This window comes from Zophobas morio, unplaced genomic scaffold (assembly GCF_036711695.1).
Source record: "Zophobas morio isolate AGI-343-1 ecotype UQ-CSIRO unplaced genomic scaffold, CSIRO_AGI_Zmor_V1 ptg000019l, whole genome shotgun sequence".
Taxonomy (NCBI): domain Eukaryota; kingdom Metazoa; phylum Arthropoda; class Insecta; order Coleoptera; family Tenebrionidae; genus Zophobas; species Zophobas morio.
This window is the reverse complement of record NW_026972124.1, coordinates 1,136,661-1,164,618: the sequence shown is the minus strand read 5'-3', so window position 1 is coordinate 1,164,618 and position 27,958 is coordinate 1,136,661. Positions and strand designations below refer to the sequence as shown.

General features: G+C 37.8%; 7 protein-coding genes across 12 annotated transcripts; 2 read left to right on the top strand and 5 right to left on the bottom strand.

Moving 5' to 3' along the window:
* Positions 1-171: 171 nt before the first annotated feature.
* Positions 172-7,281, bottom strand: LOC135131213 (endoribonuclease Dcr-1). Its single transcript, XM_064058822.1, has 5 exons — positions 5,586-7,281; positions 4,138-5,190; positions 3,866-4,076; positions 3,208-3,816; positions 172-3,157 (listed from the first exon to the last, which is right to left on the bottom strand). The coding sequence occupies exons 1-5, from the start codon at positions 6,855-6,857 to the stop codon at positions 894-896; spliced, it is 5,409 nt and encodes a 1,802-aa protein (XP_063914892.1). The 5' UTR covers positions 6,858-7,281; the 3' UTR covers positions 172-893.
* Positions 7,282-7,333: 52 nt separating this feature from the next.
* Positions 7,334-9,962, top strand: LOC135131221 (palmitoyltransferase ZDHHC15B). 2 transcript variants are annotated; one of them, XM_064058839.1, is made up of 8 exons: positions 7,340-7,643; positions 7,694-7,950; positions 7,998-8,119; positions 8,166-8,510; positions 8,560-8,689; positions 8,738-8,864; positions 9,048-9,128; positions 9,462-9,591. In XM_064058839.1, the coding sequence occupies exons 2-8, from the start codon at positions 7,815-7,817 to the stop codon at positions 9,517-9,519; spliced, it is 999 nt and encodes a 332-aa protein (XP_063914909.1). In that variant the 5' UTR covers positions 7,340-7,643; positions 7,694-7,814; the 3' UTR covers positions 9,520-9,591. The 2 variants fall into 2 exon arrangements, with proteins under 2 accessions (XP_063914910.1, XP_063914909.1); XM_064058840.1 differs by lacking the exons at positions 9,048-9,128; positions 9,462-9,591 and adding an exon at positions 9,720-9,962 and having other exon boundaries at positions 7,334-7,643.
* Positions 9,963-10,043: 81 nt separating this feature from the next.
* Positions 10,044-14,469, bottom strand: LOC135131217 (dual specificity protein phosphatase CDC14A-like). 3 transcript variants are annotated; one of them, XM_064058830.1, is made up of 9 exons: positions 14,333-14,469; positions 13,950-14,032; positions 13,639-13,904; positions 13,384-13,590; positions 12,588-12,909; positions 12,399-12,537; positions 12,032-12,316; positions 11,853-11,978; positions 10,044-11,118 (listed from the first exon to the last, which is right to left on the bottom strand). In XM_064058830.1, exons 2-9 carry the CDS (start codon positions 14,023-14,025, stop codon positions 10,752-10,754), a joined length of 1,788 nt encoding a protein of 595 aa, XP_063914900.1. In that variant the 5' UTR covers positions 14,026-14,032; positions 14,333-14,469; the 3' UTR covers positions 10,044-10,751. The 3 variants fall into 3 exon arrangements, with proteins under 3 accessions (XP_063914900.1, XP_063914901.1, XP_063914903.1); XM_064058831.1 differs by lacking the exon at positions 14,333-14,469 and adding an exon at positions 14,087-14,326; XM_064058833.1 differs by having other exon boundaries at positions 11,025-11,174.
* Positions 14,470-17,660: 3,191 nt separating this feature from the next.
* LOC135131210 (uncharacterized) lies at positions 17,661-19,245 on the bottom strand. Its single transcript, XM_064058813.1, has 3 exons — positions 18,893-19,245; positions 18,226-18,847; positions 17,661-17,888 (listed from the first exon to the last, which is right to left on the bottom strand). The coding sequence occupies exons 1-3, from the start codon at positions 19,100-19,102 to the stop codon at positions 17,803-17,805; spliced, it is 918 nt and encodes a 305-aa protein (XP_063914883.1). The 5' UTR covers positions 19,103-19,245; the 3' UTR covers positions 17,661-17,802.
* An 837-nt stretch (positions 19,246-20,082) lies between these two features.
* On the top strand, positions 20,083-22,285 carry LOC135131256 (major facilitator superfamily domain-containing protein 10). Its single transcript, XM_064058917.1, has 6 exons — positions 20,083-20,669; positions 20,881-21,039; positions 21,089-21,271; positions 21,324-21,573; positions 21,623-21,790; positions 21,932-22,285. The coding sequence occupies exons 1-6, from the start codon at positions 20,334-20,336 to the stop codon at positions 22,156-22,158; spliced, it is 1,323 nt and encodes a 440-aa protein (XP_063914987.1). The 5' UTR covers positions 20,083-20,333; the 3' UTR covers positions 22,159-22,285.
* Positions 22,195-24,077, bottom strand: LOC135131255 (lysosomal Pro-X carboxypeptidase). The gene is made up of 3 exons (XM_064058916.1): positions 23,865-24,077; positions 23,139-23,699; positions 22,195-23,087 (listed from the first exon to the last, which is right to left on the bottom strand). Exons 1-3 carry the CDS (start codon positions 23,960-23,962, stop codon positions 22,277-22,279), a joined length of 1,470 nt encoding a protein of 489 aa, XP_063914986.1. The 5' UTR covers positions 23,963-24,077; the 3' UTR covers positions 22,195-22,276.
* A 97-nt stretch (positions 24,078-24,174) lies between these two features.
* Positions 24,175-27,222, bottom strand: LOC135131254 (potential E3 ubiquitin-protein ligase ariadne-2). 3 transcript variants are annotated; one of them, XM_064058912.1, is made up of 6 exons: positions 27,135-27,222; positions 26,773-27,072; positions 26,475-26,723; positions 26,175-26,425; positions 25,076-25,385; positions 24,175-25,015 (listed from the first exon to the last, which is right to left on the bottom strand). In XM_064058912.1, the coding sequence occupies exons 2-6, from the start codon at positions 27,028-27,030 to the stop codon at positions 24,605-24,607; spliced, it is 1,479 nt and encodes a 492-aa protein (XP_063914982.1). In that variant the 5' UTR covers positions 27,031-27,072; positions 27,135-27,222; the 3' UTR covers positions 24,175-24,604. The 3 variants fall into 3 exon arrangements, with proteins under 3 accessions (XP_063914982.1, XP_063914984.1, XP_063914983.1); XM_064058914.1 differs by having other exon boundaries at positions 25,091-25,385; XM_064058913.1 differs by having other exon boundaries at positions 27,123-27,141.
* Between the last annotated feature and the right edge of the window lie 736 nt (positions 27,223-27,958).

Here is a 27,958-nt window from a genome sequence, read left to right as displayed (position 1 = left end):
TTAATGTAATCTTTAAATGTCAAATTAATGTCACTGACGAAACTTGGACTTAAAAACAGATTTCTTGAAAGCTAATATCTTATCTCGATCGCAGGAAATCACGTCAAAACGTGCATCTGAACTAGAGTTGATGACGTTAACGTGAGGTAACAGGATGAAAGTACATACACCGATTTTCGAATAATTTTATTACATTAAAAACACATTTTTATCAAACGAACAAAAAAATTAAACTTTAAAAAATAATTATCTACAATATATTGAACTGAAATATTTCTTCCCTAACTAATGTACACCATCGCTTCTATCACACGAGCAGTTATCACATTTTTTACCAAATTCTTTGTAAAAAAAACCGTGTTGTAAACAACCGAAGTGCGTAACGATCGTAAAAATTCGAAACTCAACTTATCGAAACGAAACGAAAAATATTATTAACAGCTGCCCTGACACTGTCACACTTACGCAATATACCGTGCTAGAAATCACAGATTACTGGGAATCTTTAAGGCCTATGTTGCACGTAAACGCTAACTTTGAAATGATTTAATAGAACCTCAATTTTATGACTAGAATAGCACACGAAGGTTCGTAGAGATTAGTCGAACAGAATCTTAGCCACTTCAGTCACGGCTGCAGTAGAATGTTAGGGGTGGGTGCATCGGATATGATAAATTATTTACACAAGTTTGAACTTGTAACACTTCTATAGAACACGATTTTTTAAATCTTAATACTATGTACTAAGTGGTACCTTATAGAACACTTTATTGATTATCATTCTTCTAGGATTTGTTCTGCATCCAAAATAGACGGATTATATTGCGCGCGAAATTGTACTAAGCGAACATACATTTGTGAAACATCTAAACGGAAAGTAATGGCACTTAATGTTACGTCTCGTCAACTTTTTTTATGAGCCCTCGTTTTTTTAGATTTTTGAGCGCACACTTAGCAGCTGTGCATTTGGCGATCCGGTAATTTCTACCAATACCTTTGAAAACTCCCTTCCCGAAAACCTCCACGGTGACGCGGACCCTTCTTCCGTCCGCGAGTTTCTCCGGTTTTCCAAATTTCGCCGTTTCGGGTTCCAACTCCAACAGTTCGCGAATCGGCGACTTCGGTACTTTATTGCTAAACTGTTCGATTTCGGATTTCATCATGTTGTAGTAAACTTTCCAGACTGCATCCAGCGACATTCCCGAGTCTAAAAATATAGCTCCGGCGACAGATTCGAAAACGTCGCCTAACGCTTTTGGTACTTCCACGTCTTCCACTTCTTCGGTTTCCACGACCAAATATAACTCGTCGACGAGAGTGTGGCCACTTTCTTCTTGCAATCTGACAAACTTCTCAACCACTTCGTTCAGACTGGGCGATAAGTTCCTGAAGTACCGATGGAACCCGTTTCTAACGGCTAACGAAGCAAAAATTGTATTGTTCACTAAGGCGGACCTTAAATCAGTCAGTGCTCCTGGCGAATGCATTCTGGAGTCTTCGTACAAATGTCTAGTGATTAAGTAATCCAAAACTGCATCGCCCAGGAATTCAAGTCTTTGATAACAGTCAGTCAATGTATTTGGCGAGAAAGAAGCATGGGTTAAAGCTTGTAAAAGGTAGGACCGGTCCCGAAATTTATACCCTATGTGTCTCTCGAACTCGTCGTATCCATCCAACAACGTCTCTAAATCTTCCTTTGGATATGATTCGTGATACGACAGAGGCGACTTAGGCAATTCGATTTCCCCATAACTTCCATCGTCCAACTGAGGTAGTACTTTGATGCCCAACCACGCCATGAAAAGCAAGGCGCCGCGTGGTCCGCATTCGATCAAATAAGCACCTATTAAAGCTTCCACACAATCCGCAATACTTTTATCAGGTATACTATGTTGAGTGACCAAATTATATGGAATTATACTATTTAAAGATAAAGCTTCGCCGCGTTCGCGTACCATAGAACATATAGCGTCCAGAGTCATGTCTCTGGTGGCCGCCATATCTGCGACCGTCCAACAATTCGCAGGAAACTGTGCATCTATTAAAGCTTCTTCTAACTCCTTTGGAACGTAAAAACATGGAGGTAACCAATTATCGTGCGGATCAAACTTCGTAGCTATCATATATTCCCCAAGACATTTCCTCCGTCCGAGTTTGTACAAGTTGAGATTGCTCACTTGCTTCGACCTCAAATGGCTCAATTTCCCTTCGTGAACATTTTCGTATTTGGAATACAAGTAATTCGTGATCGCGTATTTCAAAAACGAATCCCCAATAGTCTCTAGTCTTTCTAAATTAATACCATCGTTGGCGTTTGACATAGTCAAAGCTTGTAAAAGCACGTTAGGACTAGGTCCCGGATGTTGCTCCAAATCAGGCTGCTCATCAAACTTGAATACTAAATTTTCTGATATGTCGTACTCATTCCGGTCGGAAATAGGCGGTAAGTTAATTTGAAGCGGCGCACGCTTGTCCACATCAATAAATAACTTATCGAAATCGAAAGAACAGTCGTACGGAAGTTCAATCTTTTGGTCATTACACGTATCACATTCTGGATTCTTCCGGAACGTTCCTGATTTCGAAATTAATATTCCCGACGAAAGAATATGTTTCTTGTTGTCTGCACACGCCCAATGGAACTGTTTCTTCAACGACTGCGTCAACTCGCTATCGTCGTCGATCTTCCAAACGTTTGAGTAATCGACGAGCTCAAAATCATCTTCTTTTTTATTCTCGTCATCTAGGGCCTCCGCAATGTTGTCTCCCGTAAATTCGATTCGCAAACCGCCCCATTCCGACTCAGACTCGTTCCCCGAGTAATCCGAATCCGAAAACGACGAATCATCGTCGTATGTATTCTGAAGATCGATCCAGCTAGTGGGTGACGCGTACCTCACCACGGGGTACTCCCCGTTTCCGTCTAACTGCGCCATTTCGTTAGACCAAGTACCGATCTCGATCATTTCTCCGTCTTCGTCGCTATGATCGTCCTCTCCGATTTGCTCGACGATTTCGAGATCTTCGATTTTCGAAATTTCGGAACTTACTTCTTCAGGGGTTTCTATTTTTTCTTGTTTCTTCTTCTCTTCTTCTTTGGATTTTTTCAAGACATCGGCTAACGACCAGCCGAAGTTTAACGGTTGCCACTTAAAGTCTGCAATGTTGGAATGAAGAAACTTCCTAAAACAGAAACAAAAAACTTACCCGGATCTAATTCTAGCTTGCCTAGATTTAGTTCGATGGCGACAGTCCGTCGAATCTGGTCGGCGAGCAGTAGCGCGTTGATTCGATACAGGATACAGGGTAGACATACAGCTTTGCGCCACAAAGATGCAGAGAACGGGTGTATGGCACACAGTTCCGGTACCAGAATTTGCTTTTGTTCCAATTTTTCTCTTTTTGCGCGTTTCGTAGCTTCGCTGCTCGTGGGTAAAGCAACTCCTTTTCGATTGACATATCTTGGTGTAAGAAAATTCAGTCTGGCGGACGTGTGGTCGACATCCAAGAGATGCTGTTCTTTGTTTTGTATTTGTATGTTGTACTTTCTTAAGTAGTACTCCTCGAAAGTGGCGTAGTCCGAACCCGGAAAGTCGGACGAAGGATTTAAATTGGAACAAATTTCGGCCACGTAGAAGTACTGGGGTTGGTCTTGGTTGCGGTACCACGGCATTACCACCGCATCCTTGTATTTTTCGGAATCGAAGTCGTACGACTTGCGTACCTCTTCGGGAATGATTTCGGGGAGTACGTTTAAGTTGGCGTAAATGAGATCAATGAAATCCCAGTCTACCGAAGTAGTACCGTCCTCCGGGTCTAGAAAGAGACGGGTTAGAATGAAGTACTAACACGAGAAATGTCTTACCGCTGATGGTTGGCACAATTAAGTAGGAGTTTGTAGAAGCATCAGGATTGAAGAGGGTTAAGTACTTTTGCAGACGCAGGACGCTTGTGAAAGTGTAATTTAAAAATTCCCTAATTTTAAGAATTTGATTTTCCATAACGACTATTTGTGAACACAATTGTAAATCTACGCTAACTTCTCCCGACCGTGTGAAAATTGGAAAGGCACTAATCTAAAAGCACACGCGTTAGATGTTTGGCCACAAGTAAAACATGTAAAATTCACCGCCGTACCTTTGGTATTTCTTTCGAGGTGAGGATCCCGAACCCCTGCGGCGACTCTTCAGGTGGATATATTTTCCGTCCTCTTGTATTTTGTTCTTCGGGTAACGGACAAGTCAAAGTCATCACAATTTTATAAAAATAAGTGTAACCCCCAACTACCGGATGACAATGTAATAGGGCGTCGGCGACTTTCTTATAGTAGTACTGTCTTCTTTTCGTCGTACCCGGCCTCGGGTCCAAGTTTTCTTCGTCCGATTCATCCAAACTTGCATGATTCCAGTCTTCTTCGTTCGCTTTGAAATTTTCTTTCCCTATGGGTTGGAGATTATCGTCTAGTTCCCCAGCCTTGTGCAATAGCTGGCACACCATGAAAGCCGCTGCTCTTCTAGCCAGTAACATGTTGATCATCGGAGGGCTCGTGACGAGTTTTTTGACCGGGGAATTAATCGGTAACCGTACCGAGCAAATGTAACCGTTGGCAGCTTTTTCCTCGTGCCAGATGGGGGTTAACCTAGTGAAGGTATCGCTGGGTAACTTCGCGCAATACCGGTTAACTAACGCGATCGCGTTGGACAAGGAAACCGAATTAGCACCCGGTTCCGAAGACGGCTGGTACGACTTACATTCGGAAGAGATTACGTCGGCCAACAATTCCTCGTCTTTATCCGGTTCCAAACTGTAGCATCTTTTAAGCAACGTGTTTTCGACTTCGTTATACTCGGCCAATTTATCAACAAATTCGAGCACTTCGTTCTCGTTGGCTAGTAAAAGAAAATGGGCTTCGTTAGCGCGGGCTCGGGCTTTGCTATGAATGTAGCTATGAAATGATTGAGGTAAATCGAAACGTATTACTAAATTACATTTAGGAAGATCACAGCCTTGTTCTAGCGCGGAAGTGGCTATCATAATATTGCATTCATGACTACGATACTTGCGAAGTACTTCTTCTTGACGCTTGTGCTCAGACTCGGCTTCGCGGGGTTCTCGAACGGGATCGGCGATTTTATTCACCGAAAAGGAAACCGAAACCCACCAGTACTCTTCGTCGTTTTTCGACATGACCTGAAAAAATGTATAATCCGTCACGGTAGTACCATTAGAGCTCAAAGTTAAACCGCGCCGGATCGAACTTAAGCATAATAATTGACATCGTCGTTGTACTCTTAACTAGTGTAGTGTAGGCTGCACATGCCAACAATTGTATTGCCGCTAATTGTTTATGTTTCCAATGACTTTGTTATCAACAATAAAATTTAACGTCTGCATAATTTGTGATGTGTCTTGAACGGGCGTGGCTGCTTAAGCACGATCCTGTCGCACATTTACTAACAGTTAACAGTTATGTAATTAATAATTAAAACTCTAACACTAAAATCAGGTCCTGGGAAGCAACGACAATACACAATTTTGATTTAAACAAAATCGTTAAACTCCTTAACCTATTTAGCTACACTTACACACAAAAGGGCGAAGAGAGCTTCCGCTTTGTACCGATTCTTAACGAAAACCAGTGCACACAACATATCTTCGCTTTGCGTGCGCGAAATGAACGGCCTTCTCGGACCTTTATAGTTCTTCCCTTTTCCCTTTTTAACATCTTTAACGTCCGGTGGTTTTTCACAAACATCGGGTCTTTCCCCCGTCGGTTTGAACTGTTTAAGAACCTGGAGAAACCTAAGAACTTTGGGAGTTGAAAATTGCAAAACTTTTTCTTTGTCTGTGAGATCCTGGAACTCCCATTCGCACTCAGCTCTTATTGAAACTAATACTGTGGAAGCTACACAAAGTAGTAAGTAGTGTCTTTCGTACGGTACTTTAACCTTGAGCTTTTCTATTTTGATAAGCATGCTATAAGCGGCTCTATCGGCCGACCACGGGCCCAAATCTTCTAGTATTTCTAAGAAATCGTCGAAGAGATTCAGAGGCTGCTCTTTTGGGTCCGGTACTTGCTTGAATTCCTCGAGCAGATCGTCGTCGTAAATTTCGCTAGGGTCGTAGCGGTGATCGTTAAGAAATACTCTACATGAGTGAATTGTAGCTTTGATTCTCTCCTGTAAAGAACTTGGAATGTGCTTAGAACACTCGATTATTCGTTCGCGGGGACGACAGGATAAGCGTATTAATGTAAGAATTTCACTAGAAGTATCTACGGAGGAACTAAGTAATTTCTCTAAACGTTGGAGTTCAGCCTCTAAACGATCCGGCTGCATTTCCGAACCCAACAGTCCCGCGGTCAAACCTAATATTCTCGGTTTGGTAGCCTTGAGAGCTTGGTACCGTACCATAATTTCCCTAACGAGCGACTGCTGTCCCCCATACAAACAATCGATGACGATCAAATTGTAATTATTCAGAAAAACGAGGTTTTTCTTGAACAGCAACACACACACTTCCGCCGTTGTTACAATAACGTTCGCTGATTGCAACGCCAGAGACTGAATGTCTTCTTTGCCGATACTTACGACAGACAAATCCGTTAAAAGCTTGACGTGCGAGGTCATGATGGGGACATTCTGAACATCCAAAACAAACAAGGCTTGCTTACCGCCGGGTTCTCTGGTTTTGTAAGAAAATTCTTGTAGGAGTTTTATGGTTATGAAAGCTTTAGCCGAACTCGTACTTGAACAAACAATCGTGTTCCGCTTCTTTGCGCTATCCAGCAGTTCCACTTGGTATTCCCGTGGGGTAAACGTATGAGTATATACATTTTCATTTAAATATGAAGCCATGTAGGATGGGATTTCTTATATTGTTTACAAAAACGAAGGTTGCATTTTTTTCTTTAGAATTATTACTCGTTTATGCATGAAATGCGGTGTTTGTGACCGTGTGTGTTCCCATTATCACTCTTTGAGGACAGTTTATCACAAAATACCTATTTTATACGAAATTTGATACACAGGTTTGGTTTTATGCAGCGTTAGAGGAATTTGTGATTTTGACAATGACAGTTAACAAATTACTAGAACTACGGACGTCGCGAGTTATAATAACCTACGAATATTCTAGATTAATCACTCGTCTGAATTATTATTATTATTATTATTATCATTATTAAAAAGTGGTGAGTTTTGTAGGTATATACAGTTTTCCTGTTTTCACATTGCTGTGATGTCGCACTCTCGCAGAATACATCTATACATTGCACCTACTTCTTCGAGTAGGTTTAACAGTCGATGCATTAAAATTTACCGTCATAACAGAAAAGCAATTAAAAGCTAATTACTACGGATTAATTTTTTATTCTTTAAAATACCCGAATCTTTTATAAGTTCTATCTGCAAGAATTCAAACAATCGGCTTCTTTTGCGAGAAATTAAACCGACGGTGTGAAAAATCTAGTGATATCGGTGTAGCCATCGTTGACTTTGACTTTTCAAAAGTCACTAAATTGTTGATGTGTGTGTGTTGTGACTGTCGTGTTCTGTTGTTGTATGTATGCGTGTGAAGTGCCGAAGGCCGTTTTAAACAAGATTCGCTCGAAAAATGTAAAATCCCTTGATTTAGAATGATCTGTGAGGGTTCGTTTTGCGTTAAATGTAAAATTTACGTCTGACTTTTGTAGGTTAGGTTGCTACAACCCCGCCCCTTATGATGCCTAGAAATAGAAGTATACATTAGATTTCGTCTAGCCTTCGTAATGCCTCATGTCATAATAAACAAATACTGAAACGTACGGTAGTAAAATGGCTGGCCCCACAACAATTAATAATAGAGGGCCATGCTTTTGGTGCTTAAAAGCCATAAAATGGATACCTGTTTTGTTCATAGTCGTTATTATAGCATGGTCCTATTATGCTTATGTCGGCCAGCTATGCTTAGGTAACCCAATTTCTCGCCCAATCCTCGCCCTAATAATGTTTTTTCAGACACTGTAAAGTCCACTGCTAAGCAAATTGTTTACTTAATATTTTACCACATGTTCTTCATAATGTTGTGTTGGTCGTATTGGCAAACTATCTTCACGGAAATCGGACGAGTTCCTTTGAAGGTACGACCCTTGATTATCAATACGTGATAAACGGCCGTTGTTTCAGTATAAAATCGACGATGCCGATTTCCGAACCCTCACGATCACAGAATCGGCTGAAGCCCAGCGCCAGATCCTGGAGAACATTTCTAGACACCTCCCGAATACTAACATCAACATCCAAGGCTTCCCGCGATTCTGCGACAAATGTAAAATAATCAAACCCGACCGGACTCACCACTGTTCAGTTTGCGGCGAGTGCGTCTTAAAAATGGACCATCACTGTCCCTGGATCAACAATTGTGTTTCGTTCACAAATTATAAGTTTTTCTTGTTGTTCTTAGGGTATGCTCTTTGTTATTGCATCTATGTTGCTTTAACATCTCTTCCGTATTTCATTGATTTTTGGAAAGTAAGTGGGTTTGTTGGGAAAGTACGAGGTTTGAACGTGCCGTTTTTAGGGTAGTTTGGAAGGTCCAGGTAGATTTCACATTCTGTTTTTATTTTTTGTTGCCATTATGTTTGGAGTGAGTCTTATTTCGTTGTTTTGTTATCACTGTTATTTGGTTAGCGAGAATAGAACCACTCTTGGTAAGTTGCACTCAAGATAGAGATTTGTATTTATGACGCTACTCGTAGAAGCATTTCGTCCGCCGATTTTTAGGACCGGGCCTGATAAGAGGGGCTTCAGTTTAGGTCGTTATAACAATTTCCAGGAGGTTTTCGGGGATAATCCGAAAACGTGGTTTATTCCAGTAAAAACTAGGTAAGGTCTTTCGTACACTAACATCCCACTTTTTTATTATTATTTTTTTTACTAACTAAAATATAAAAACGTTTACGGATGGAAAGTCTCCAGTACCAACACCTGTGCGGGCCTTTAGGCGTTGGCGGTGTTATTTTTTTACTTCACTTTTTATTTTGCGACTCTGACACATGATTTTTGTAGTTTGGGTGACGGTATTGAATTCCCTCTAAACTCTCGACATCAAGCGAATTCTTATCAGTCGATGGACAACACACAGAACAGGTTAGACGTATAACTATTAGCTGACGCTCTAGCTAAATCAGCAGTGTTATTAGTTATAATTTGATGCCTGACACTTGTTTTTATTTATTTTGTTCTACTAACTAATCACTCATCGTTTGTTTTTTTTTTCTTTTTTTTTTTAATAAATGCTAATTTGTTTTGATTTTTTTTTTTTTTCTCATTACCAAACACAAGTCTGTAACTGCGCTAAACTGAAGGTTGAGGTGTTGGTAACTAACTGTTCAGTTCTGACTAATTTGTAGTTTTGTGCATGAGCTTTGGTATAGCTATCTATTTTTTAACGTGTACAAAATCCTGCATTTTTTTAAACAGCAATCGAGAGGTTGATTCAGAAACAAGCAAGCTCAACTCCGTGGAAATAGTTACTTAGTTACAGTAAAACATGTGCTTATATGTTGTTAATCACTTAGTTCTCTTTTGTAATAAACGTTTTTATAATTTAGTTCTGTTTTTATAATTTGATTCCCTTTGTGTTAAGACGACATTCATTTATCATCCCCGGAGCTAATTTAGTTGCAGCTTTAGCCCCTCGTCTTGAAATTTTTTGTAATTCTTTCTGTTTATATTTAGTTTGGGCGATGGCCATACGTTCCCTCAAAGGCATATGGAGGAAGACAGGGAAGGACTTCTTAATCATAACTTAGATGAAGAAGCCAACTATTGCGCTTGATAGTTTAAAGTGAAATTTTTTATAATGTAACTTAGACTACTCACTACAAATCGTGCTTGCAATTCCTTTTGCGCAAAAGCACTTACATTGTTCCTTTATAAGTTCTTGTTTTTCAACTAAATTAATATATGGTAGTTATATAATCGCTGATTTCTTTCTAACTGAAGAACTCGAGGGGGGCGAAAGGCAACGACAACTCCAATTGATTAGCAATAAAACATCTATTGAGAAAAGTAATTTTATAATATGAAACATTTTTTTTTTTTCAAAATGAAAATACAATAAGTTATAGATTGTAAGGTGTGAAACCTATAGCTAACATGGCAATTATAAGCATACAGTGACGTAATGTACATATATAAATTAAACAACGTAAGATGAGTTAACAAATATAATAACCAAGATCTCTTAGTGGGAATTAAATAAAAGTGTAATGTATTATCACTAACACGAACAATATTTATGCAACGTATGATCAAAAACAACTGATCTAAGATGGTGCGCCTCACAATCCAAACATGTGACGTTTGACGTAACGAAGTAAGTTTACAACTGGCACTTGCTTCGAACGTCAGGCGACACCCGCAAATATCGCTTTTTTAAATTATTTTTCCATAATACGTTCCATCATAACAGTCCAAAAATTAACATAAAATAGACGTAGATGATATATTTACTCTTTAACATTATATACATAAATAAGTAATGGAACACTCAGTTAACTTTGAAAAGAACGTATAGACTGGTTTGATTTGAAAGTAGGTAACGAAAGCTGAAATAATACTGCCATCACTATTCTAAGTTACACTTATAGCATGTTAAGTACTAACACTGAGTGTTTGTTTTTCTCTGTGTGAGTGATCGAAAACAAAGTGTTTTATTTATTACAGTTAGACTTTGAACTCTATCAACCATTTAAAAATATATACATTTTAAATCGATTTGTTGATTTTGACAGATGGTAAATGTAACTTTCCATCGTTCTTTTTATTACTGTCTTTTGAAGTCTGTCCGTGGGACCGCCGCAACACTTTTACAGAATGCGGACTCGCCTTATCTTTCTCTAGAGCAAGCGTTCTTTTACATCTTTTTACAGTACTTTCGATTTTATTATCTGAACTGCACTTGGCTATAGTATCGTGCGTCATGGTGCCGTTTTTAAGTAACCAACTTAAATTTTCTTTTTTCTTGGGTAAACATTTTGCCTCCGGAACTTTATTTTTGCCTATGGCTAATAGGGAAGCGTTGATTTTTCGTTGACTGCAACGGCGTGTTGTTTGACTTTCGTTCAGCTCGTTTCTGTTAACAAAAGTTTCGCGGCATAGATATCTCATTATGCAAAAGCTGTCCGTGCACTGTAAGCATGCGCTACATGAACTACCGCTAACACTACTCCAAAATCAGCCTCCAATTATACAAAATAACACCGACAGATCCACCCACCACAGCGTTTCCACACACAGGAACTTATTGATAGCTTCTTTTTTAAACTACACCTATTTTTCCAAAAGCCAAATTTACTTACTTCACAGAGAATAAATATACCAATGCACAATCTTGTCTAAACCGAATTTTGCGACCGAATATACAGAGTGCAATATCCCATACAGACTTTACTACTCAAACTAATTTAGTCAATAACGTTTAGCGATGTTGCAATCTGTAGTTTTGCGAATCTAAGTAAAAAATGTAGAAATGCCAATTCCCACTATACGACCATGTACTTGAATTAAACGATTTCAAACCTTCGTTTTTGATTCATCGAAATTTCAAAATCCTTTTTGATGTGCTCCAAGAAGTGCATATTCGAGGTAGGTTACACTTACTGAAAACCTTTTGGTTAAAAATTGTCGCCGTAGTTTCGATGCAAAAATTTTGGAATCAAAATATTATGCATCAATATTTTCCTATGCTGTGATATATAAAAAATCAAACATGCATGTAAAGATAAATCCATGCGAGTTGTGACATGTTTTAAAAAGTGTAAAAAAACCAAAAATAGCATAAGCTTTGTAAGGAAACCCTAAACAAACCTTTTTGTTAAAACTCTAGTGGTAGAAGTTGTACTCTTGGTAGTATTTGTGGTTATCCTCCCATCTCTAACGGGAGACGTTGACGTATTTACAATAACTTTTGAGCGAACAACTTTACAATCAGTCCTTTAAAAACATTGTGAGTACAAACTGCGCAGAAAAGACTTACTCTAACTTACAGATTTGTCTCCAGGGGTTGCTTTGCTTTAGCCCTTTGTGCTTTAATCTCATTCAAACGATCGCCTTGGGTTATTTCGTTCTCTTCTGTTTCAAAATCATCTTTATCGTTGATTTCCATGGAGTTTACCTTTTTCATGATACCGGTCACGTTATCGTTCACCTTAGTTTTATTGTTATTCATTGATGACCGATTTGGATAGATCCCGATTTTATGTTTAATAGGCCCACTCATTTTATGTTTTTGTCTATATTCTTCGCCTGCTGCCCATAGTTGCTTCTGTTTCCTACAAACGGAACGTTCAGTAGTCGCACTTGTGCGCATGAGCTTTAGTGTTTCATGTAGAATCTAAGTCTAACTTAACTTACTGTAGCAGCCAAGTTTGTTGATGAGCAATAATAGATCCCGGCCTGCAAATTCTTATCCAACCTATGGCTTCTTGCGCCGTGAACTTATAGTGTTTCATTATGTAGCACGCGATCAAAGTTCCAGTCCTTCCGAGCCCAGCTGCGGCACAAATTTGACAAATTTTGAAAATTTCAATCAGCGTCTCCTACCTTTACAATGTACGGCTATGGCACCGCTCGCGTTCTCGCAGATTGATATGAATTTGTTTAAAATTCGGTCATCGGGAATTCCCCCATCAATAAAAAACAGATCTTTGTGGTCAAACCCTTCCTGGACAAAACGATTCGAATCGTAAGCCTTTTTATTTAAGCGTATGATCGTTGTAACGTTGTAGTAACGAAAATACGGAAAATACATTTCTGGGGTGTTGATGGGGTAGAACAACGAACTGATGGCCGATTCATCCTGGGGTCCACAAAATGCGATGAACTTTTCCGGCACTATCCAGTTGGAGTCGCCGTTCTCCACGCGCTAAAAACGCAATTTCTTTAAATACATACCGAAAAAAATTAAGAGCGTCCAATCGTTAGGATTTGTAACCACATCTTCTCAGTCGAGTTTTCTACAGGGCATTGTTTTATTAATAACGACCCTGAGTAACTAAGTTTTAAGAGTTATTTGGTTCGGTACCCCTTCAAAAAATCGATGACGTCATCTCGAATTTCATATGACGCGTTTCCATCCCTATTTTTAGCTTTACCAGTTATTCGAAAAAAAAATATATATATAATATACAACTAAATATGATGATTTTTTTTTAATTTATATAAGACGTCATGGCATAGCAGGGACTAAAATGAATTAATTTATCCACCCCAGAGACTGATGACGTCACTTCAAGTGTAAACAGCTAACATGTTTTTTTGTTGTTTATTGTAGTATTAATAATCGTGTGACTTGTGACGCCATCTAGTGCAGAAAATCGCTCCCTTAGTCAATAATTACCTCGTAATGTCGATATTCGTACGAATCGAAATTATTGAAATCAAAGAATCCATGATCCAATGCTTTCTTCACAGCTTTGAGACAGTCCAAGAGTGACAGTGTATAAGGTTGCCCTATTGAGGCATCCCGAAACTCGATGTAGTCCTTCTTTGACCCTTTATTGAGAACTTCATAGGCTTCCTCCGGATTAAAATTAAGGTTGATGACCTAAACAGTCTTATTACGCTCAAATTGACCTGTTTTAGCGGAACTTACGGCGTAGGCCCCAATCAAAAAGGCCGCGTTCACTCGGTTCTGATCATTGGTGCCTGTGTAGTGCACGATTTTCTTGCTATGTAGGGCTGCATCCGCCAGGGATTCGTCCAACTTACGGCAATAACCATACAAAACCTCCAAATTTAAAGGTCCGAAATCGTTGTAAAAGCTGTTATAGCGGTGTTCTTCGTCCATAGTAAAGTAGTGCACACAAGATGTGGACTCTGGGGTCTCGTAAGTATTTATGGTGACAAAATACAACCGCCCTAAAAAATCGGATGCAAGTAGGGTTAGGGAAAAATTGTGATTACCTGGGACGAATTCTGCCGCGTTGACCAGAATGTTGGCAAGATCTTCCATTTTAGTAGCCACCCTCTCCCTCTTCATATGTAATCTTGAAAATAACGCACTTTATTTACCGTTAATTGTAATTGTGGCTGGATATTACTTTATTTGATGGTAGCCTACACATTAAAGTAGGTGTAACTTTTTTCATTATGTGGGCGGAAATTAGAAAGAGTCGCACTAAACCAGAAATTGGGAAATGGGGCAAAAGCAATTCGAGGCTAGTGCCTCTTTGCCACCGTCGGTTATTTTGAACAGAAAAAAGTAAACAAAAAATAAATTCAAATCGTATTGGTTAAATTCCGTTATGTTTCTTTATTGCTTTCTGGGGAATTTTGTAATTACGTACCAATTTCGTTCCAACTTGCGGGATTTCACTTCATTTTTATAAATGGTGCACAATTACCAATTATTTCATTGATATTTGTTTAATAATATACAGGTACACAAATTTCAATACAACAAAACCTATCATAAAATGGCGACTGTGGTTCGCTCAAAGCTACCAACATACAATTTATATTCAAAGATTTTTCGTTTAAACACGAAAAAAAAAATTATAACGCACCCCATATTTATCCCGTAATGTAAAACATTACACTAATTTAAGACAACATTCGATAAAAAGTAACAAATGTGTTGGTCTTTCCTTAATTACAACATTTAGTGAAAAAACAAAATCCCCATAGGCCAGAGGTTGAACGTTTTAAATTAGGTACATTATATAGGTCATAAATAAGAATTAATAACAAAAACAAGTGGAAGACGTGGGTTCGTTTATGATTAATTAACAAAAAAAATCTATCTCAATGAGTGTTAACAATTGAAGTGATACAACAACGTGTTAATGGAACACGCAAACATGAACACTATTAGCTCTTTATTTGTGGTGCACTACTAATATTTCTTTAAATAAATCATTAAAATCGATTCTTATAAATTAATTTAATTTATTAAGTAAAATATTTAACCGTTGAGGACTTATCATTACGTGATTTTCGTAAATGTTTCGTGTAAAAATTAACATTTGTCATATTTTAATTTTAATGCTGTCTTCCAGCATCAACCAACAACGTTTTCTATTTAATTTATTGTATTCATTTTGTAGAGAAAGTAACCCACAAATAAAAAATTCTAAGCCAAATTAGTAACCTACTTTACAATTACCGGGATCTTAAAATTACCTTATCTTCTTTTTCAGGATGCGAGAATCTCTCCTTTTTTGTCGGTAATGATTTTTTTCTAAACAAAATAATAATCGGTATGCAGTAACCCAGTTGACATTTTCCCGCCATATTTTAAACTAAATTTATTCCAAGTAGCGTCATCCGGCAACATAATCAATAGAAGTCAGTTTTTGGTTACAACTGGTAGTGCTTCGTTAAAAAACCGGTATGTTATGAATCACCAGATGTACCATAAATAAATTAATACAACTAATAAGTACCAAGTTATTAAAAATATTGTGATAAACCAAACTTCCCGCCTTTAATATAATATAAATATTCAAAAATTCAAAATTTGGCCTTGGCTGTGATTGTCTGGCAAAAGGGAACCTACATTGTGTTTTTTTTTTAAACATGGCGGGAAGACGTTCTTTCATACAAGTGAGTATACACTGTGTGCGAGTAGAGAGTACAAGGAATAATAGAAAAAATTTTAAAAATCGCGCCCCCTCTCTAGAAGGAAATATAATAAATCGCAAATAAAACACATAAAAATATGAGAGAAGAGACAACCGCGAATTGACAGATATACACATATGAAAACCAAACAAGTACAAAAACCCTACGTTTATGTTTTGAACACGGTTGTAGAATAGATAGGTTTGTACACTAATGGCTTGGGATGGCGACGCTTCTTTTCGATCCCTATATCCATGGAAAGGACACATACAGCTAGCGCCTCTACCTTGTCGAGCGGAAATCATTCTAGTTATTTTGGGGATTTTCGTTTACATTGCTTTATGAACAATACAAAATTTGTAAATGACATTTGATCGGAGTCGATAAGTAGGATTTCTTTTATTAATTACATCGGTTATAGACAGATGCCTATAGAGTTCTGTGTCCCTAAAACGTCAAAAACCAGGCGACGCGATCGACAATTGGCGTCGCTAACCAGGGATATGCAAATGTATGCTAGTGTATCAACCTATCTATTCTACAACCGTGGTTTTGAATCAATGCAAATATTTGAATATCAAATTTAATAGAAACAAAGCAAAATCTGAATTAAAGTAACTGGATGCAAATACACAAGTTATTACGGGCGTGTGGCGTCAAATTTAAAGTTACGGCAGTTAAAAGGAGCACAACAAAAATACGCCTGGGCGTTCTAGCACAAGTGGAGTTTGGGGCTACCGGTCGGGGCTGTTCTCCCCCCACGATGGTGATTCTATCTATCGCAAAGCCTACCCGCACAGCACATCCGCAGTTGGGTTTCGACTATTGGGCCAAGTCGACAGCGCTACGACATCACGACCGCCCCTGAATCTATCCAAACCTGTACCCTTTTGCAAGTGACGCGACAAATCTCGCCAGCTCGACTAGGAACCGCACTTCGCTTCTGCCACGTTTTCTGTGTTATTTAACCTCAATTCCATTTTAAATGTTCAATTTCTTATGATTCTGATATTAACAACAACTGAACAAGTGTTAAAGTTTCAAACGAGCAATAAATTAAATTAGACATACAATCTTGTGAAATTTTAAACAACAAATAATTCTTATGTGAGATTAAAATTGGACATCAAATAATTTATACGATGGAAACATTCATCAGCAAAATATTTACAAAACAAAACTAGCAAAGATTTATAAAAACAAAAGGTCTGGCGTGAAATAAACTTGTGCAAATAAAAATATTATGGAGGTTAAAACTGCGGAGCATGAAATTTACGTCCAATGAAAATTATACAACAAAGGAAAATTACTGAGGTTAAAACTGTGAGATAGAGAAATATTGTATGAGCTGAAAAATTGCACAGTTAACAAAATTTACATGAGATTAATACTTGCCACACTTTATCAATGATTCAAACAAAGAGTATACATTATGTTAAATTAGATCATGATCCAAGTGATTGGTTACTTAAAAAAAAACAATTTACTTCAAGAGTTTAGAATACCGTAAACTAGTTACCCCAACAAGACACATAATAAATAAACACAAAAATATCCAGTCATCGTTGCGAGGAAAAAGCGTCTCGGTGATGTAAATTTTAGCGTTGCGAGGAAACGCCTCGATGATGTAAATTTCAACGTTACGAGGAAATGCCTCAATAATGTAATCAATCTTTAGCGTGACGAGGACATGCCTCGTTGATGTTATCAATCTTTAGCGTTGCGAGGACATGCCTCGTTGATGTAATGTAATGAACTACCCCATGCGTTCAACATGCCGTTTTCCTCTACCAACCCGACTACCGCCCTCTCTCTATAACATGCAGAACTACCCCAAGCGCTAACGTTCATATATGGTTGACTATGTTTAACGATTTTTTAATTGAATTTTTTGCGCCGCTGTTAATTAATTTCAGCGCGGAAAGTTGATTCAAATTCGGTCACCATAATATTTAGGGGCAAATATTCAGTTTTCCTTAAATTTAGATAATTAAATAAACAAAAATGCTTTACAAATTAATTGAAAAAAACAACATATAATAAAACTTTTAATCATGCTAGTGTTTATTGATTATTAAATAATAACGAATTACAGCATTTCTATAAACTGACAGTTATTGTTCAAAATCAAAAAAGAAATTGTTAATGCTTGTTCCGGTGATAATAACAGATCATTTGTTACATACATCAAACATTAGTCAAATTCTGATCCTATAGTGATACTGATCTCTCCGGGCAGGATAAAAGTTTGATGATACCAGCGGTTCGTATCCACCACAACTGTAAATTTCAAAATATAAATTCGTCAGGAATAAGCAAAATTGCAGCTACATGTACTGTCTGTTCAGAACACATCAAAATATTAGTAAAGAAGCTGAGTTTATCGTAAGAGAAGCGAAATCAAATATTTTAGACACACAAGAACTACAAATTAAAAAAAAAATTCTGTGTACATTTACACATGTAAGCGTAATATCTATTTTGACAGGATTTGTCAAAATTAGTACCGCATTTAATCACGCAGTGAGACAAAATTCATACTAATTTTAATGAAAGAATTTTTTAAATTTTGCTCAAAAATAACAATGAACAGGCAGTAGATGTAATAGGTACTTACTTATTTCTCCAGCTTCGACCGTAATCTCCATTTCTTGGCACTTATAATAGCACTCTGGCGGTGGCGCCAATCGCCATAGTTTTCTTCCCCGAAGTTGTGCCTGCCACGAAGGAAACTGGACATTGTCCACATGCATATGGGCACCTTGTCCTGGTCCCCCCATGAAGATCCAGTTTAGTGCTATATTCTCTGAAGTGTTCGGTAAAAAGTATGGAACGTCATAATACTGTCTCAGAATTTTTCCCGCTTCGTCGTTACAATTGCTCCATCCTATATACCAGGGTTTCTGACCACTTTCCAAACGGGCACGTTTCGGGTCCATTTCCAAAGCTTCCAGTAAAGAAGAAAACTCAGTTTTATAAGGAAAAAATTGACAAGAAACTGAATCGTCGGATGTTTGATACAGTTTTTTAAAAAAATCGAACGAAAAATTTTTCTGAGCTGTCCAGTATTTAGCTCCGTCCATAACAACAACCGGTGTAGCCGGTAAAACATAATCTCTGTAGAAAGCAGCAGCCGAAACGTTTTTTATTTTAATAACTTGGGTCACACCTTCGCAAATGTCGCAGATTTCCGGTTCGCGAAACCATTTTGATGCATCAGATGGCATGGTGATCAAGCACTAAAATTGTTAGTCAAAATGGGACACATAGAGACAATGACTTACCGTTGAGGTGCTAAATAACTCAGTCTGAGACGTAACGAAGAAAATAGAGAGGATTCCTAGGAAAAAAAATGTGGTAGTTTTATTTAAGAATATGTAAGATTTTTTGAAAATTCTTTTCGTTACATCTAGCTTGGAATAATCAGTTTTGGCGAAATTAGAATTATTGTACTTTTGAAAAATGGCCTGAAGACGTCTTTCAGCCTTCTGCATTACGATTTCGAGTTAAACTGAATTTTCTCTGGGTGCTGCTCTTATCAGGTAAAGAGGGACACAGCCGTCTGTAGGCGATCAAGTGTGAAATTGGTTAGCACTTTATTTAATAGCATCTGCGTGAAATTGGTGTTAAGCCGAACAAATTCTATTATGATTCCCAGAGCTAAGCGATACGTCGTTATCGATTTCTTCACAGTATTTAAATCGTCAAGTGTAATTAAATATTTCGTTGTCATGGTCTTATTTGGCATACAATTATGAATTACACTTTAAATCAAAATAATGTCTTGGGAATATGTAGACAGCAAAATTTTATCAAACAACAATTTGATAAACTAAGAATCTGGTAGAGACAATTTAGATTTCAAATTTGTGTTATCCTGAATTTTTTCAAATATAGAGTTTTTAGCAAAAGGCTTAAGTCGCACAACTCGAGCAAGAATTGCCCGAATAGGTCCACCGAGTAGTATCTGCCTTATCGGAAATTTAAGAGTCACAAATCCCTGATTTTTATTAAATAAAAATCTATTTAATTCGTACATTACAATATATTTTTTATGTAACTACCGTTTCTAGACAGAAATAAATAATTTTATTATCAATTGGTTTCAATAACTTTTTTAATCTAAAATTAAGCACGTAAAAATCAATTCCAACACAGGGTTTGTGTAATTTCATGAGTGTATTCATTATGTGACTAATACTGAAGAATAAATTAATTTTAATCCTGCCCCCTGGCGCTTGCCGGCCGATCAGTCATTAGCATCAAACTATAGACTGCGAGACTGGCACTATCTGTATCAAGGATGTTGTATTAATACAACGTCCTTGATCTGTATTCTGTATGCATTTAATCAATGCTAGGGTATACGTGACGTCACAGCGTAAAACCGCGGTAAAATTATATTAACCGTAGCAATCACTAAAACATTTCTATGTATAAAAAGTGATGTTTTGTGTGATCTGTGGTTCTTCACAAGGTTGCCAATTGTCATTTATCAACGTGACAACAGTAACCTCAATGTTTATTGTTTTGTATCTGTTTACGATCAAAATGTGAAGTAAATCCACGACTTATCTGTAATCCTTCGATATTAATCGCAAATCTCTGCATCGATTTTATTAGTCCCGTTTGACAAATAATGTTGGTGACGTATTTGTGAATTTACGATCTACATCAAGAGTCAAGATTAGAAAGTTCTGTTTCAACTTTCATTTAGTTAACAAGATGAAAATGTCGCAGAAAACAGAAAAACTTAATTCAACGGTTTACATCATTTTCATATCTCTTTTATTGGATTTGTTGGCTTTTACCATGATACTTCCCTTATTACCATCTCTATTGGAGTATTATAAAACGAACGACAATACGGGGTTATATTCATGGTTATCGAGAAGAATTTTCTATTTCCAAGAGTTAGTAGGAGCCCCTGAAAAATTTAACACGGTTCTTTTTGGTGGCTTTTTGGGTTCCATGTTCAGTTTTCTACAGTTTGTGGTGTCACCAATTGTGGGAGGAGTTTCGGATGCAATAGGCCGGAAAAAAGTCATGATTGTTTGTTTGGTAAGCATCAATTAATCAAATTAACAGGAAGTGATGTGTATGAACGTTTTTAAAAGACCAGATTAATACGTCGTAAAAAAACTGTGTCGTGTAAACGCGGCTTTTGTATGACTTTGTATAGTCAGTCACGTGGTACAATTCTCATGTCGCGATTGGTTTGCGATCACGTGACACACTTCCACAGACTAGGAGTTAATAATTTTGATTTCAGACTGGAATCGCGATATCGTACATACTCTGGGCGTTGTCCAATAATTTGGTTTTATTTATTCTGGCGCGATTTATTGGAGGGATCAGTAAAGGCAACGTTTCATTAAGTATGGCGATAATAACCGACGTTTCTTCCATAAGAACACGAGGGAAAGGAATGGTAGGAATTTTAAGAGTCACAAGAGAAAAAATTATTGTTATTGTTGTAGGCATTTGTTGGTATAGCTTTTTCATTGGGATTTATAGTTGGTCCATTAATAGGAGCAATTTTCGCCGTTTGGGCAAAGAAAAAAGTAGGAGACTGGTTTGTAGTACCTGCATTATTCGCCTTATTACTTGCTTTGGCTGACTTAATATTTTTCGTTGTTTATTTCAAAGAAACACTACCTGAGGTATAAAAAAAGTGTACACTTATTTGTCAAAAATCACAAACAAGTGTTTTAGGAAAAACGTGCAAAAAGTCTGAAAGCGAGTGTAAAGACTGCCTCATCTTTTATTAACTGGAAGGATTTATTTCAGTTTAACGCAGTTACTGATTTGAAGTCGTCAGAACTGAAAGAACTGAGACGATTAGGACGAGTTTATTTCGTATATTTATTTATTTATAGCGGGCTAGAATTTACGTTAACGTTTTTAACCCATCATACTTTCAATTACAATTCAATGCAACAAGGATGGATGTTCTTTAGCATAGGTAAATAGCATTCCACAGAAAACAATTGCTACTTTTTTTCTACACGTAGGAATAACGATGGCTTTAATGCAAGGAGGATACGTCAGAAGACTGCCGCCTCAGAAAATAAAATCAACCGCTATTTACGGACTTTGGATTATAGTGCCTTCATTTATATGCGTGGGACTTGCCCAAGGCCCCTTTCTGCTTTATTTTGGACTATTTCTTTTTGCAGTTTGTAAGTTGGATTTGTTAGGTTCGAAATTTTGCTACAATTCGCAATTTGACGAGTGCGCTGCGCGCACTCAATGCTAGATAGTTTTTTGATAGATTTCCACAAAAAATTTACGAACAATTCTTTAGGAAAGTTGTTTTGCAGCTACAGCCATGGTGGTACCCTGTATTATGACAATGGCGTCTGAACACGGCAAAGATCATCAGAAAGGAACCGTGTTGGGTATATTTCGATCTCTGGGAGCGCTAGCACGCGCTTTGGGACCAATTTTCGCAAGTATAGCGTTTTGGAGTGTGGGTTCCAAAGTGACGTATCTGTCAGGCGCTCTGGGTCTACTTTGGCCCGTCTTGACGTTAACACAAAAGCTTTAATGAACAGTATTGTTGGCAGTATTGTATAAATCAGTATTGTTATGTTTTATACAATTTATTTTATTCGCTTACATCGTTACCATTATACCACGTTTTATAAATTTTTTAGAAATATATTTTATACAGACGCGTGCGTATACTTAATTTTTTCATATAGTACAGACTTTTTAAAATAGTTGGTATCCCGGGAGTTGTAAAATTCACTTATCCAGGCTCTGATATTACTGACGTGGAATTCTCGTGCTTCTGTCACGGACTTCGGATCGGCGGGATTTTCACCTCGCAAGTCAAGATGGTGGGCACCTTCAGGAATTATGACGGCGGAAACAGTTGAGGAGACATTGCTCAAAACACCACCGCTTGACCATGGATCTAAAAGGCCATTACTGAAAACTATATTACTAGCAGCTCCTATGTCTTTTCCACCGAATTCCAGGACGGGGAGTTCCGCAAGGGTCTGTCTCACGTTCCACTTTTTATTACAATTGGTCGCATAATCGTTAAAATCCCAAGCATAGTTTTCAAACATGTCATTATCATCGGAACACATCGGCATTATCATTTCAGTACAAGCTTGGAAGTCCCAGGCTGCTTCACCTAAAGCAGCGGCCGTTTGGTTGATGTTATTACACGTAGTTGTTTCGGTGTAGTTGGTATAGATTTGTAAAGCTGCTCCAATTGACGTTAGCAATGTTTTGTCGTCGGTGACCTCTACTCCTGTCAACTTGTTGCAGAAACTTCTGACGGGGTTAGCAGGCAACGGCGCCAAGAAACTAGTAGGGTAAGGGTAATTTACCATGACTATGTTAATAAGAATTTCGGAAAACCAGTTCACCAAAGTATTGACGTCGGCGGCTGTTTTGAGAGGTGTACACAACTTCCATTCTGTCGACAGCCATGACTTCCCGGCATCAGTGGACGTTAGATTTCTAGAATATGCGCATGTGCAACTTATGGAATTTTGTAACTTCAGTACTCACCGTATGATCTTCCACGATTTTTGTAAAGGGTCACTGCAGTCTTCTTCTAAGGCTGTTTTATAAACGTCGGTCACAATTCTGTTGAAATTTTCACAAGGGGTGAGCCCTTGAAACTGCCAAATCGGGGCAGAAGAAGCAATAGCCCCTATCACAGATGCTGGATATTTCATTCTTAGCCATGATGCTAACATGCCACCATAGGAACCCCCAAAAGCCACTACAGGTACTTTATTTAAGTAAGCCGAGCGCGAATGCTCGGTTTGGAGATAATTGATTAAGTAAACGTAATCAGCCAGAGCTTGATTTGCCGTTAAGTACCCCAAGTGAGCTGGAGTACTGAAAGATAAGTTTCCGAAAGGTAAGGACTCGCCATAATAACGATGTTCTGCAAACACTAACAAAGCGTTGAACATGGGAGCCTTATCAAACATGAAACCGGTGTTTTCGGCGAAGTTTTCGATGATTCCTTCATTTCCTGTATAAAAGAATATCGGGCCGTCGTCAATCCAGAAACTATCGTTGATGAGGTATTTCAGTTTGAAGGTGGCATTAGTCGTGAAGCTGCAATTTGATTATTTAAATTTTAATTGTCGCACTGTAGTGGGCGGAGTTAGCGCATGCACGTGATTGAATCGATGAGTACGATTGGGAGCAGTGATTTTATGAGAAAAGATTACGCATTAATGCGTCCGAATTTGAATTAAATCGAATTTTGAATGTACTTACCTGAAGTGATCCACGGGAACATCGATGTACTTAACAGTATAATTGTAGGCGTAGATGTTCTTGAAACACAGCAACACGACAGCAACGAGAAGTTTCATTGCGCTAACTGAAAACAGTAGTACTAATCAGAGTTAAGTGATCTGTGCTCTTTGACCCTGTAGAGATTTGATCGTTAGGAGAATAACATTGTTATTCGACATTAAGATAACAAATTGCTGTAATTACGATAGGTCAACGAATTTGGATGCGCACCGTTTGTGCTCATCCAGTCTATACAAACACCGGCGTCATCAGAAGAAAAAAACATCAGTCGGATTGAGAGTGTTTATTTGCGATCAAATGAAATATAATAGAAGAACTTTTATCATACAAGAGAAGAACTAGATGGAAAAATGACAAACAACCTTGAGTCAAAGTGACTTACTACACATCTTTTTCTCGAAAGAAATTCCTATTATACATCATATAAAAATACTTAATTTATGAACGACAATTTCACGTCATAACAAGCGTCTCAAATAAGTGAAAGTTGGTTGACCATTTACGCGCACGCTCTTGATCGTAAGTTAAATTAATACAATCTAGATTTCAAAAATTTACATTAATCGTACAACACACATTGAAATTGTAACATTTCATGACAAAACAGAACATTAAAATTACAAAAACCCGTCGCAATATCCAAAGCGTATATTGGCAACACCTCGAAAATCGAATGAATCAAATAAATAAAAAGTATATCAAAAATCTAGAAAGTCTTTCAAAAGAGTTGTACGTCGCTTTTCAGCAATATCCATCTGATTTTCAAGGTCACCTCGATCGGTAGTTTCGGCTCGTTCGATTTTCCACGATAAATTCTCAATTTCAGCTTCCAGCTGTGCTTGCTGATATTCAAAAAGCTCCTTTCGAGGTCCTACATCCATATAATAAGCATATGGATACGTATATTGCAACGTGTAGCGGCATTTCGCAAGTAAACTCGCTGCAGTAAATAAATATTGCCAATCTATCCAAGTCCCGACCCCTGCCATCACTTTTTGATTGATTCTAGAGCGGAGATTCTCCAGAGTCTGCTCTTCTAATTTGAGAGACTTGGAGTGGTTCTCCCACCTTTCATAATAATGAAGGTACTTCTTCAGCGCCTCTCTTGCCTAAAACGCGAACAAGTTAAATCAATCGTCGACTAACATTCATATGTTTTGATACAATACACTGATAAATAATACCTGAGCATGAACTGATTCATGAGCAATATTCGGATTTTCTCTATATCTAGAACACTCATAATACTCCGAACCGTGCGATTTCCAATCGCCCAAGCACATCCAGCAGAAATCGTGTTTACAATTGTAACACTGCATATGATTGCACCCACCATTTTTCTCAATGCAAATGTGGCATTCTGGGCAGTCTTTGGTATGTGCACTTATGTAATTTGCAGTTTCGCTATCGTCGGCACATTTTGTCAACCACTTCTTGATAATGGAGCATTCGGTGGGTGCATGATAGTCCATACCACATCTAAAACAAAAAAGTCATACACTGCAAGCTAGAAATGTGTCATTCGTTAACGAACGAATCAAATTGAACGGGTCGTTCAAAGGAACGAGTGACCGAAATCGTTCCCTACGCAAACTAGTCGTTCTTTCGTTAACACGGTCTTAACTAGATCTTCGCTCCGTTGGATCCTTGGATCTATGACTCCAGCACAGTTCTATGTTCTGTATCAAACGCTAGTATCACATGCTATTCAATATTTACAGAGTTAACCAAGAACATAAGTTTTCCAGCCTACTTTGACAGATTAATTCCAGTAGTATTTTATTTTTCACAAAAAAATGTTAAATATTTGTAAAAAAAACAGCCATTAAAACATGAAGAATCTTTTTAGGAAGGTTTTGTGTAAATTACTTGTAAATAACTCAAACGATAACAGAAAGAAATACAATGTTTAGCATGTATTTATAGAACATAAATTTTATCCACTTTTCGAATATTCAATAGCTCCGAGTCTGTTGGCCACATGGCGTTCCCTATAACGTGATCGGATCCAAGCAAAAGGGAAACTATGACCGTTGACCGAAGAACCGAAAGACCGAATGATTCATCAATAGATCTCTGAGCCTTGAATGACTAAGAACGAAGTGAACGACATTTGACGACCGGGTCTTCATAGGGACTGAACGATGAACGATCCGTTCGTAGTGATGACTGAATCTGCCCACCCCTACTGCAAGCTACAATTCCGTAAAAAGTAAATACGGCGGTCCCTATCAGTTACTGAGGAAAGTGTAGCGCATGCGCACTTACTGGAAGCAGAACACAGTTTTGCAGTTGGAGCAAATAGCCCGCTTAGCTTTATTTTCACTACTATGTACAACAATGGGACAGTTGGGGCCTGGACAAAAACGCAACTCTGGGTGAGACTTGACATAGTCTTGGAAGGTGAACTGCTGATATTTCTCACGTAAATTCGGACGAGATAAGTGCTTCAGGACAAAATCTTCAGGTGCCAGGACTACACAATCGCGAGCCATACAACTAATGGCTGTTGATATTCCCTTAAAACGCAAACAATTAACTTATACACTATTGAATGAACTCACGTACCTGATTTATTTGTACTTCAAAATGCGTGACCCAACAATCCTTGCAAAACAAATGTGCACAAGACAAACTGAAAAATTTTTCAGACGGTTGTGGAATTACGCAAACGGGACACGTAATATATCGCGAAACAGGCAGACTGGGTGGCGTCACTGGAGGTTTAATTCTTGAAGTAATTAACAGGTCTGACGCATCTTTTCGATATTTCTCAATAATTTTATTGACACGCCACTGATGGCTCAACAACAATACCTTAAAATTTTAATATGAGAAAAAAATCTATTCCAATGAAGGGACGTACCTTGGCCAAAGAAGGCGTGATTTTGAGATTGTAGCTTAAATATTCGACGCTTTCGTTAAGTAACCGCTCCACTTGTTCTTCACCTAAACACTGGTAATTGAAGTTTTCCGGGTCTAGTTTACATGGATCAATTTGTTCAATATCATTATCATCGACCGCATTGTAATAATCATCATCGTCAAAACAATCGTTATCATTATCTGAACATTCCATGTCCGATTCTCCGACCTGCGAACCTACATTTCTTGGATTCTCCATGATTATAAACCTGTTTTATGCGAGATCATAAATGCATCGTCACTAAAATTTAATCAGGAATTGCAAAAATTTGATCATGATTTCCAGATCACCTGTTTACTTACATTACACCACAGTCGCCATTTGTAAAAACAAACATAAGTTGACATTGACATTTGTCGACATAACCGCATAACTTTTTATCGACCGAGCAAGTTTGGTAGCATTTTGGCGATGCAACCTGGTAAAATTTTTCGCACATTCTTGCATACTTCATGACAAATTTAGAAAGAATTGTTGGCTAAAAAGATCTCCACGAAAACCAATAGTAAAATTTTATAGATTTTTTTATAGATTGGTCCAGGTTAAGTATTTAACTTAACCTGGACCAAGACATTTAGTCTTGTGTCACAATAACACTTTGTTCAGTAAGTCAAAATGAAAAAAATTCTTATTTTAACGTAACTTAAAAATAAGAGCCGCTTTCACACCACAGAATAATTAAAAATGGAGCAATTCTGTGACGTAAAACATCCCTAAGCGACTTCTATAATCCGCCAAGATTTTATTGCCCTGTGAAATTAAAGGTGGCAATAACTATGTAAACAAACTCTAAATGACACTGTACCAGTAGCAAATAGAGAGGGACGTATTTTTTAAATTTCTACCAACCAAAAATGAGTCAAAGTATTTTGTTTTGTTACTTTGTAAATACATAATTTTTTGTCAGTACTTTTCTGTGAGTTCCAATTTTCTAAAATACAATTCTCTTTCCACAATCGTCTCTAACCATATTATTGTGCCATCCAACCCCTCAATCACGTCATGAAATTTTATTGAATACAAAAATAAGGTTCTGAGTTTATCTCCACATACGTGACGTTCGCATTCCACATGTATCACAATGTGTCATGACACACGTACAAATAATTTCGAACTCACAAGAGGA